Source organism: Pteropus vampyrus, unplaced genomic scaffold (assembly GCF_000151845.1).
Source record: "Pteropus vampyrus isolate Shadow unplaced genomic scaffold, Pvam_2.0 Scaffold212, whole genome shotgun sequence".
Lineage (NCBI taxonomy): Eukaryota > Metazoa > Chordata > Mammalia > Chiroptera > Pteropodidae > Pteropus > Pteropus vampyrus.
In genome coordinates, this window is record NW_011888993.1 from 1,054,517 (window position 1) to 1,065,982 (window position 11,466).

At 55.4% G+C, this 11,466-nt stretch overlaps 1 protein-coding gene and 1 pseudogene across 1 annotated transcript in view; one reads left to right on the forward strand and one right to left on the reverse strand.

Moving 5' to 3' along the window:
* Positions 1-10,889, forward strand: part of GNA15 (G protein subunit alpha 15) — a 19,768-nt gene extending 8,879 nt beyond the window's left edge. Inside the window, exons 3-7 of the mRNA XM_011372660.2 lie at positions 2,293-2,447; positions 3,091-3,219; positions 5,651-5,780; positions 6,904-7,057; positions 9,181-10,889. Coding sequence (XP_011370962.2) covers positions 2,293-2,447; positions 3,091-3,219; positions 5,651-5,780; positions 6,904-7,057; positions 9,181-9,407 — 795 coding nt within the window. The 3' untranslated portion in view covers positions 9,408-10,889. The remainder of the gene's footprint in view (positions 1-2,292; positions 2,448-3,090; positions 3,220-5,650; positions 5,781-6,903; positions 7,058-9,180) is intronic.
* LOC111747137 lies at positions 735-850 on the reverse strand (annotated as a pseudogene).
* Positions 10,890-11,466: the final 577 nt, after the last annotated feature.

The following is an 11,466-nucleotide window of genomic DNA, read 5'->3' on the forward strand; positions in this document are numbered from 1 at the left end:
CTCATAATTTCTGGAATTTTCCAGAATGTTCTTTCATGTCTGGCTTTTGGTGCTGTACAGTATGTCTGCGATTCATCCACCTTTTGGGGCATAGTTGTGGTTTATTTCCACCGTAAAAGTATATGCCGTGGTTTTATTTATCCATCCTAATGTTGACATTTGGATCGTCTGCATATATTTTTTTTGCAAATATATGCATTTCCATCGGATATCTACCGAGCAGTAGATTTGGATGATAAGGGACGTGTACGATCCCGTTAGTAGGAGATGCCAAACTTTTCCGAGTAATCATAGCGATTGACAGTTTCCCAGCAGTACACAGAGTTCCACTTCCTCCACACCCTTGCCAACACTTGAGACTGTCTGTCACTTCGTTTGAGCCATTCTCTTGGGTGTTTGGTAGTATTTCATTGTGGTTTTGATTTGCACTTATCTGATTAATAATGAGGTCGTACACCTTATTCCATATTTGTCGGACACTGGATAGTCTTTTCTTATGAAGCCACTGTTCAGATATTTTGCCCATGTTTTGTTTTCGTGTTTGTTTTTTTTTGTTTTGCCCGTTTAAACAAAGTGTAGTTCCTCGCTTTTTTTTTATACCGATTTGTAGCAGACTCTTTGTGCATTTTGTGTATGAGAGCTTTGTTAGTTTCACATCTATTGTCAGATATTTACTATCTTTTGATGCTACTATAAGTGGGATTTAATTTTTTAAAATTATTTATTATTATTTATGCCTATAGCACCTGGTCTCCCTGGGTGGTCTCCCATCCAAGTACTAACCAGGCCCGACCCTGCTTAGCTTCCGAGATCAGACATCGGGCTCGTTCAGGGTGGCATGGCCGTAGACCATGGACCGTGGCTCCACTGAGGCGCGAACTCAGGACCTTCCGCGTGTAAAGCAGACGTGCTCACCGCTACACTATGGAACCACGTCCTAAATGGGATTTAAATTTTAAAAAATTTCCACCAGTTCGTGGTTAGTATAGAGACGGGCATTTGATTTTTGTTTACCGATCTTGCGTCTGGGGACCTTGTTAAGTTCACTCGTTTATTCTAACAGTTTATCTCCAGATTGTTTTCGATTTTCTACGTATTGTCGTGTCATCTGTGAATAAGCGCAGTGTGATTTTTTTTCCTTCTCGAACCTGACACCTTTCATTTCTTTCTCCTGGCTGGGACCTACGCAGAGTGTTAATTAGAAACGGTGACAGCGGACATCTTCCTATCATTTCCAGTCTCCTGTCTTTTAAGAGCAAAGACTTCACGTTCACTTCATCCGGAGCACGTTAAGGGCCTTCGCTGAAGATAACCGTCACTCTGCATTTTCAGAGGGATGTTTGTCTTCATTTTTGCTTTTAAAATTATTATTCATTTTGATCGTGTTTTTTAAAACTTTGGAGTCCATTTATTTTCGGGCTGTATATTAGTTTGCTCAGGCTGCCAGAACCAGGTGCCACTGTCTGGAGGCCTCGAACGACAGAAATTTATTTTTTCACAATTCTGGCGGCGGGAAGTCTGAGATCCAGGGGTCAGGAGGGTCGGTTTCTCCCGAGGCCTCGCTCCTTGGCTTGCAGATGGTTGTCTTCTCCCTGTCCTCACGAGGTCGTCCTTCCGTGCATGTTTTTGTCCTAATCTCTTCTTATAAAGACACCACTCATATGTTGGATCGGGGCCCCCCATATGATCTCGTTTTAACCTGATCACCTCTGTAAGATCCCCCCCCACCCCGATACAGTCACATCCTGAGGTTCTGGGACTTAGAACTTCAACATAGGAATCGGCAGAGGGCAGGGGCGGTGGACACGATTCAGCCCACACAAGCTGCAAACTTTTAAATTGCTCCCACACTGGGGTTGTTCACAAATAACCCAGGCGTTCATTACCCAGTCCCACAGAGCTGCTATGTGCCTCTACTTTGGTGTGAGACCTGGGCGAGTTGCTTGATTTCTCGTGCCTCAGTGGTCTAATCTGTAAAATGGGGGGGGGGCCGTAGGGATATGTCTCCTAGGAGTCCAGGAACCGCGTTTTGATAGAGCAGGAGGGGTGCCCCGTCCTTAAGAGGTGCTAAGTGCCCTACCCTCCGGGAAGGTCATTATCCCCTGGGGTCCTCAGGAAGCCACGCCCTCCGCGGCCCTTCGTGCCGCGCAGGCGCTTTCCCTCGTGGGTAAAAGCAGGACGCACCAGGTGTGCAGGGGGCGCGCAGACTCCAGGGGGCCCTGGGAAAGGAGGGGAAGGGGGCTCGCGGGAGTGTCTGGAGGCCGCTCTGACCAGCTCCGTCTGTCCCTCCAGCACCACGCCAGCCTGGTCATGAGCCAGGACCCCTACAAAGTGACCATTTTCGAGAAGCGCTACGCGGTGGCCATGCAGTGGCTGTGGACGGACGCCGGCATCCAGGCATGCTACGAGCGCCGCCGCGAGTTCCACCTACTTGACTCAGCGGTGTAGTGAGTCTGGGGTCCGCTGGCGGTGGGCGCTGCGCACGGTGGCAGGCAGGGACGAGGTCCGCGGAGATCCAGTTCCAGGGTCGCGCCTGGACAGAGGGGCCCCAGGCTGGCCGGCTCCCCCCGCGGGGATGTGCTGTCAGGCTCAGGCCAGCTATGGGATGGTCGTGCTCCAGGGTGACATTGTCCCCGGGGTGACATTGTCCCTGGGGTAAAGTTGTACCTGGAGTGATACTGTTCATCATCGCACCGTGATACTCTCCTCGGCACGATGCTGGGCGTGATACTCTCCTCGGCACGATGCTGGGCGTCTAGGGTGATTTGCACCGAGGCCATCACTATTTGGGGGGCGATGCCACTCCTGGGTGACAGCTCCTCCAGGGTGATGCCCCTCCCCAGCGAGGCTATTCCTGAGGCCACACGGTCCTTGGGGTCGGGCTGCTCTGAGGGTGAAGCTGCTCCTCCATGATGCTCCCATGGCTTCAGGGTGGTGCTCCTGGGCCACCCAAAGGCCCCAGAGGTCCCGGCTCCTCCTGGGGGGGTCTCCTCCTCTAGCAGGGTCCTCACTGGGCCCTGGGCGGGGCGGGGGCGGGTCTGAGGAGCCAGGGAGGATGCAGGGCGGGGCTCAGGGCTCCTCGTTCCCCAGCTACCTGTCACACCTGGAGCGCATCACCGAGGAAGACTACGTCCCCACAGCCCAGGACGTGCTTCGCAGCCGAATGCCCACCACCGGCATCAACGAATACTGCTTCTCTGTGCAGAAAACCAGCCTGCGGTGAGCACGCAGCCTGCGTGGTGGGGAGGGCTTCCTGGAGGAGGGGCAAAGCCGCTGGGGCCTTGAGCCGCCCTCAAGGGGCTTCCAGGCTGAAGGAGGCGAAGCTGGACATGACACCTGCCACCCTCCATGCCATTAGCACTGGGGCCTGGGAGACCAGAGTGAGGCACCGGAGCTCCGGGAGGGGAGGACTTCCTGGGGGAAGGGACACTGGTGTTAGGGCACTGAAGGATGAGTAGGAGTTCTCTAGCGCCAACCTTTGAGGGGCTGCTGGGCAGAGGGGGACGGGCCGTGTGGTCAGGGCTGTGCCAGAGAGCTGGGTTTGGGCTGGGGAAGCTCAGAAGGTGATCCCCCTTGCAGTCAGGGAGGGGTGAGGCTAGGGGTCAGGAGTTCAGGAGGAGGTGGGAACCGTGGTCCAGACGGGAGGGGTTGGTAAGGGCCAGGGCGGCGGCCATGCGGCTGGAGTGAGGGGATCATACAAGAAATGTTTCTGATCTAGAATGGGCAGGACTAGGTGAGTGTGGGCACTGGAGCACGGAGTCGAAAACGACCCCCAAGTTTCCCATCAAGGTGATGGGTAGGGTGATGGTGGAGTGCGGGGTTTAGATAGATGATGGAGTCCTTGAGGCACGTTGGGCCTGAGGAGTCTGGGGCATTTGGGAGGCGGCTGGACGCACACAGGCCTGAGATGGAAGGCAGAGGTGTGGGTGGCCAGTGCAGTAAGGTGGCGTCCAGGCAGAATGATGGCCAATGTCAAAAGCCAAGGAGAGGCCAGGAAGAATACAGCGGGAGAGGAGGCTTCTGGGATTGGCAGTTAGAGGCTCATCTGGGACCTTAGCAAGCTCGGTGTCTGTGGGCTGATGGCAGGCAGCTGTGGAGGAGGGTGCAGGGTTCTGTTCGGCCCACGTGTGTTGAGTTTCTCAGTTCCCTGGACCACTCTCCCTCCACCCCAAACATGCTGTTCTGGCCTCTGCAATGGTCCTTTCTGGGAATGTTCATAATTTATCTGTTTGCCATGGGTCTCTTCCACTAGATGGAGAATCCTACAAGGTTAGGGCTGAGTTTCAGTGTCCTGCTTCTAGTGATGACTAGATCAAGGTCAGAGGGGAAGTTGGTAAATGTGGGGGAATGGCTGGAAAGATGGAAGGATGAATGGGTGGGTGGGTAGGTGGATGCGTGGATGGATGATGGATGGATGGATAGATGTGTGAATGGGTGGATAGATAAATGTGTGGATGGATGGATGGATGGATGGATGGATGGATGGATAGGTAGATGAGTGGACAGATGTGTGGATGGATGGATGGATGAATGGATGTATAGATGGATGGGTGGACAGGTGAGTGGATGGATGGATAGATGGTGGGTGGATGGATGGATGATGGATGGATAGATGTGTGGATGGGTGGGTGGATGGATGGATGGATGGGTGGACAGGTGGGTGGATTCATGAATGCATGCATGCGTGGGTGGGTGATAGATGAGTGGATGGATAGGTAAAAGTTTAGGATTGAAGATAGAGGTTGAGACTTTCACACGGAAAACTGGGCTGGGGAGGGGATTATTAGGTGGGAGACTTGAGTATATCTTAGGCCATCATGAATGGAGTGATGGCTCAGAGGAAACTGAGATTCTGAGTTGGGAGGCTGGCAAGTGGCGTACCCCACCTCTTCTCAGTCTCCAGAGCCCCGCTGTCAACCACTGCATCCACATCCCACTCTGGATGTGCGGGTTTGAGGGAGCCCGGTGCCTGAGAGGGGTTGGTCTAGGGGATCAGGAGCCACTCCTGTTCAGTGGGGCAGGTCCCTTCTTGCTCTGAGGCCTCTGGCATTTCCTGTCGGCTGCCTGAGTAACGGTCATATCCCCGGGGAAACAGGGAAATGACGCAGGGCTTATCGGTGACCCACATTTCTTAGAAGAGAACACAGGAAGACGGGAGGGTTCAGGCTTTTGTTGTGGCGTGTGGGGGTGGAGGCCGGGCCTTCGCCTCGGGCCACACACAGAGGGATGCTGCTTGCCTATCTGTGTGGCCACTGGACGCTCCCCTGGCCAGCCAGAACACTGCATCCCCACTTCACCGATGGGGAAACTGAGTCATAGAGCCAGTCTGCCATTTCCCCTGGAGCACCCAGCCAGAACCAGGGCAGACTCCGTGTGTCTGACCTGCTGTCCTCCACCGTGGGGGTAGAAATCAGGCAGCCCAGGGCAGGGGGAGCTCGGGAAAGTCCCCTCGCCTCTGCACCTCGGTTTCTCCATCTGTATAAAGGGTGTAATAGTGATACCTGCCCGTGGGTGTGAAACGAGATAATAACGCACAAGAGGTGTGGGCCCCGGGCCGGCCCCTAGTCTTGCCGCTAGTGACTGGGTCTGGGGTGCCACATCGTGGGGTCCTGCTTAGGCCTGAGCTCTGAAAGGGGGGCCATTCCGGTAGGATTGTGGACGTCGGGGGCCAGAGGTCAGAACGAAAGAAGTGGATCCACTGCTTCGAGAACGTGATCGCCCTCATCTACCTGGCCTCCCTGAGCGAGTATGACCAGTGCCTGGAGGAGGACAACCAAGAGGTGAGGGGCCACCGCGGGCCAATGCAGGGGCGCCCTCTCCTCCGCTCTCCTCCCCGCTGGCCCAGGGACCTGCAGCTGCGTCGAAGCCCAGAGCCACTCGTGAGCGGGCCTGAGTGTGTCTGGCGTGGCTCTGAGCCTCCCCCTCCACTCTGTCATGATCAGACCACAGAGCCCCAAGTCTCGGATCCACAGTGTTAGTGTTGCCAGTGACACACACACACACACACACACACTCACAGACCCCCGAAAGCACAACGCAGGCTGTCCTGGGAATACCGTCACATTGCAAGGACATCACACTTTTTCTCAGAAATGCTGGTGTGGATCGGTCTCCTTTTGCGACCTCTTCCCTTGATTCACACCGGCATGAAGGTCGGGCTCGCCTCCAGGTGCGGCGTGTGCACTCTTAGTGGTTAAAGGTTCACCTGGCAGTTTGGGCATCCGAGGGGGCGACCTTACGATTTCCACCCTCGCACTGAATCAGACAGGACGAGTTTGAGGTCGTTCTGACAGCTCTTGCTCAGATCCAGCCACACGAGATGTCCTAGTTTGCTCGGGCCACCCTTACTTAACGAATGACCACAAAGCGGGGGGCTGGGACGACAGAAGGGTGTCTCTCCAAGTTCTGGACGCCGGAAGTCTGAGATCGAGGCGTCAGCAGGGCTGGTTTCCTTCTGAGGCCATGAGGGAGAATCCATTCCAGGTTCTCCCGGCTTCTGGTGACTCTGGCATTCTATGGTGTCCCTTGGCTTGTAGACATACCGCCCCGTCTCTGCCTCCATGTTCGCATGGCGTCTTCCCTGTGTGCGTTTCTGTGTCCTAATTTCTCCTTTTTACGGGGACACTGGTCATTGAACTTAGGGCCACCCTACTCCCATATGACCTCTTCTTAACTAATTACACCTTCGAATTTGGAAATAAGGCCACATTCTGAAATTCCAGGTGGACGTGAGTTTTGGGGGGATGCTAGTCAAACCAGCAGAGGCACAGAAACTGTGTCGGGCACACGAGTGGGTGGGCAGCCGGCCACACCCCTCAGACCCGGCTGGGCAGGACGGGAGGGCTCCTGTGTGGGCCGAGCTGGCCGACTGCAGCAAGGACCTGCCTATGTCCCCCAACCCAGAACCGAATGAAGGAGAGTCTGGCCCTGTTCGGCACCGTCCTGGAGCTGCCCTGGTTCAAAAACACATCCGTCATCCTCTTCCTCAACAAAACCGACATCCTGGAGGAGAAGATCTCCACCTCCCACCTGGCTACCTACTTCCCCAGTTTCCAGGGTGAGTGCTGTAGACCTTTCGATGCCCTTCACCTCCCGGCCCCTCCTGAGGGAGAGACGCCAGGCCGGGCCCTCCCCGAGCCCGGAGGACGTGGGGCTCCTGAGATGACCGCAGACCCGCAGCCCCAGAGCCACGTTCCCCTGCCCACGCAGGGGAACACAGGAAGACGGGAGGGTTCAGCCTTCGTACGCGCAATTGCTCAAAGCGGGGGGTTCCGAAGAGACATGTTCGTTTCGAGTTCGCGTCCATACGTAAACCGTAGCGGGGAGCATCGACAGCCATTTCTAAAATCTGCTTAGGTTCTTGAAACTTCCCTCTTTCCAGTCTTTCATAGTCGTCTCATCTATATCTAACCGGATAGCAATTTCTTTTTAATCCGCGACCGACCTTGAACGAGGTTGGCCAAGGCGCGCGGCTCCGTTTCCGTTGATGCAGCCGCCGTCTCTCCCACTGCACCTGCAGCCCGTAGGTTCGCGTCGCGTCTCACCGAGCGCGGGAGGCTCTGCGGGAGGATCCGCGTTCCAGGCCTCTCTCCTGGTTCTCGGTGGTTGCCCGCATCCTTAGCGTTCCTCGACTTATAGATGCAGAACTCCGGTCTCTGCCACCCTCGTCACGCGCGGCCTTCTCTCTGTGTCTGGTCGTCTCTCCTGTTTGTCCAAGGGCGCGAATCACTGAATTTAGGGCCCCACCTAGTTCAGGGTGACCGCATTTCAACTTAACTCGTTCCATCGGCAAAGACCCTATTTCTAAATAAGGTCATATTCTGAGGTTCCGAGTGGACACGAATTTGAGGGGGGAACACGATTCACCCCAATACACAATTCTATATTCGTGGCAGATGAAGCCCTTAGGACATGCTTGGTATGTCCTAAGCCTTGGTGACGTCATCCTGGGTGTGACCCCCTGACCTCATCAGAGCCCACATGGCCAATCCCTGCCAATCATACCCACAAGACTCAGGGGCCGGGCAACAGATGTCACCTTGTTTCAGGATGGTGGCCTGGACCCCCCTCATGCCCTCCCGAGCGGAGCAGCACTTAGAGGGCACCATGGCTTGGACAGTTTGGGAACAGGGATAAAGTGGATAGTTTTGAGGACTGCTTGCTTCCCTTCAGGTCAAAGGGAACCCCCACCATGCATCCTTTTCTCCCCGTCAAAGAGGCTGGAGCACTGTATGCCAACTTCTGGCTCTCGGCCCTTCCCTCCTCTACGCTAAATAATACTTGTGACGTTAATAGTAAACCAACAACAGCTAACAGAGGGAACATGCACAGAGGCACCCTCACACGTCGACGTGTCTAATCTTCATTTAAAACCCTGTGCGGTAGGACTCGTTCTCTAGAAATGGGGAAACTGAGGCTCAGAGAGGCAGTCGCTTGCCGAAAGTCACACAGCCAGGGTGTGGCAGAGGCAGGATTCCAACCCAGGCCGTTGGAATCCGAGCCGGCAGGCCTTAACCACCCCGCTAACCTGCCTCTCTGAAGGAACACCGCAGACGCACACTCATGAAGGCTGCTGATTGTTGGGCATGGCACCCTCACTATGATGGAACCCTCACAGCTGTGGGGGGCCGGGGGCTATTCCGATCCCTATTTGATAAATGGGGAAACAGGCTCACAAAGGTTATGTGGACTAACAATGTCACCCGGCCAGCGAGTAGCAGGGCCAAGCGTTGGGCCCTTAACTCACACTATGCTTTGAGCACAGCGGCCCATGTGCCTCGTCCCCGTGGCCAGACCTCCCCATTCTTGGCCTCGGTTTCCCCATCCGCACCAGCCTGTCTCTGCAGATTCAGGCTCCCTTCCCCCGAGCTCCAAGCTCCGCCAAGAGACGGGGAGGTCTCTCTCCGACACAGTTCTGCCCAGAGTCCCAGAACCGAGGCTCATTGGTCCATCCCGCGTCATGTGATGCTTCCAGCCCGATGCTTCCATTGGCTGGGCCCGAGTCATGTGACCGGCTGGAAAGACAAAAGGTGGCGCCCGCCTGCTGGATTCGGGCAGGTGGTTCCCGGGGTACCTGAAGCCCTCAGTTGCCCACTACGTGGGTCCGCGGAGCCTCCCCTTGGCCCGCCTGCCCTGGGAGCCTCGTGCCCTGAGTGCCACCCCCCTCCCCTCAACTCCCAGGGCCGAAGCAGGACGCGGAGGCAGCCAAGCGGTTCATCCTGGACATGTACAGCGGCATGTTCGCCGGCTGCGTGGACGGCGCCGACGGCGGCAAGAAGGGCCCGCGCTCCCGGCGCCTCTTCAGCCACTACACGTGCGCCACGGACACGCAGAACATCCGCAAGGTCTTCAAGGACGTGCGGGACTCGGTCCTGGCCCGCTACCTGGACGAGATCAACCTGCTGTGACCCAGGCCGCGCCACGCCGGGGCTCGGACCCGCGTGTGGCAGGCGGGACCTGCGGGCAGGGCCGGCGCCCAGCGAGCCCGGGCGTCCCTTGTCGCTCTAGGCCCGGGTGGAGGAAGGGCCACGAGTGAGTCGGGAATGGAAGGCCAGTCGCTGCCGCTCCCTTCCCTGCCCCTTGCCAGGACAGCCCCTGGGGTCCCCTCCCTTGAGTCAGTTTTACCTTGGAAAGGGAGCACGATGGCCATTTGCGATGCCAGGGTGGAGGAAAAGGTGGGTGGGGCTCTCTCAGGGCCCCCCCCCACCTCGGGGTACGTTCGCTTCTGGGCATGAGTGTGGAGTCCCGTGGGGGTGACACACACCCCAGGGACGGGGAACTGGTCTTCTGGGCCGAGGCGCGGGACTCTGGCGCCCCCTGGCGGAAGGACACGCCATCTCCCAGCCTGAGGTTTGAGTAACTCTCTTGGGGGGAAAAGAACCCTGGAATACCGTGTCCCTTTCAGAGCCTCGTGGCTCAAAGTGCGTCTGTCCTGGTTTGCAGCCGAAGGAAACTGAGGCTCACAGGCATCCCCCTCCTTCCCACGCTGGGGGCTGGGCGCCCTGCATCTTAAAACTTACTGTATTTATTCCCTCACCTGCGGAGTAGACATTAAAGAAATGACATTCTGGAGAATGATGATTTTTCAGGGGTGTCCTATTTATCCGCCCCCCCACCCCCAGTCCCTTCTCCGGTCGCCTGTCCCAGGTGGGGTGGAAACACGGAAAAGGAAGGAACAAAGTTCTTGTCCCCCGACCTGGGCAAGGCACGGCACCGAGAGCTGTTTGGGAAGGCACGCACTCTGGGCAGGAGGTGGTGTCCAGCCATCACATCCCGGGCTCCCCTTGGCTTGGCTTTGATGGTTTCTCTGAATCCCTTGGTTTTGATGACCTTGACATTTTAGAGGCGTGCTGGCCAGGGATTGTATTAGTTTCCCGGGGCCGCTATAATGAAATGTCACAGACTGGGCAGCCCAAAAGAATAGAAACAAAGTCTCCCAATTTTGGAGACCATACTCCCTCTGGGGGCACTGGGGCAGGACATCCCCTGCCTCTTCCGGCTCCCGATAGGGCCTGGCGCCCAGGCGTCCCTCTTTGAGTTGGCTCCTCGGTCCCCTCGATGTGACCCCGGTGGTCTTGAGTGTGGAGTTCAGCGAGATGCTTTCGGCTCATCCTGTGCTTTCCAGGCCCAGCTCTGCGTTCGGCCGTTTCTCCAAAGAGCCTCGTTTCCTTTTAACGGGAAATGATATTTAGAGACACACTCGACCGCAAAGTGAAAAATCCATATTTTCTTCACTCACTTTTTTTTTTTTTTATTTTGAAAATATTTCAAATCTACAGAAATTTCAAAAGTATTTCGATGAGCTCCCATCTGTCCTTCATCTCCATCAGGGGTCAGCAAATTACCTATGCCTGTTTCGTAAATAAAGTAAATAAAGTTTTGTTGGCACAGCCACACCTGTTCATTTACCTATAACTATAGTCTCTGGCAGCTTTCTTGGGGGGAAGCGGGGCAGAGTTGCAACAGCCCTCAGAGCCAAAATTATCTGGCCCTTTGCAGAAAAAATTGGCTGACCTGTGTGCTAGTTCTGCCCGTGGTTAACCTTTTGCTTTGTATTTCTCTGTAAGCGTAATCTAAAAGAATATCATATATTCTTTAGACAATACGCACATTCTTTTTCTTAATATTTCTAAATAATTTTAGAGTAAGTTGGAGATACTGTGCACCTTTACACCCAAACCCATGTATCTCCTATGAAAATAGGAAATACTTCCATCATGGAAGCAGAGGGTGAATCTTACACTGTTACGATAATATCTAATATACAGCCCATGGGAAAATGTCCTCAGTTGTCCCAATATCGCCTTTTGAAGCTACTTGTCCTCCATTCCAGAACCCAGTGGGGGACCACTCGCTGCATTTGGTTTCATGCGTCCTGGGTCTCCTTTCCCCCAGGGCAGCCTGAGCCATTGTCTTTCACAGCCCTGACCCTTTGGAGGAGTACAGGCCTGTCATTCTGTGGGACGT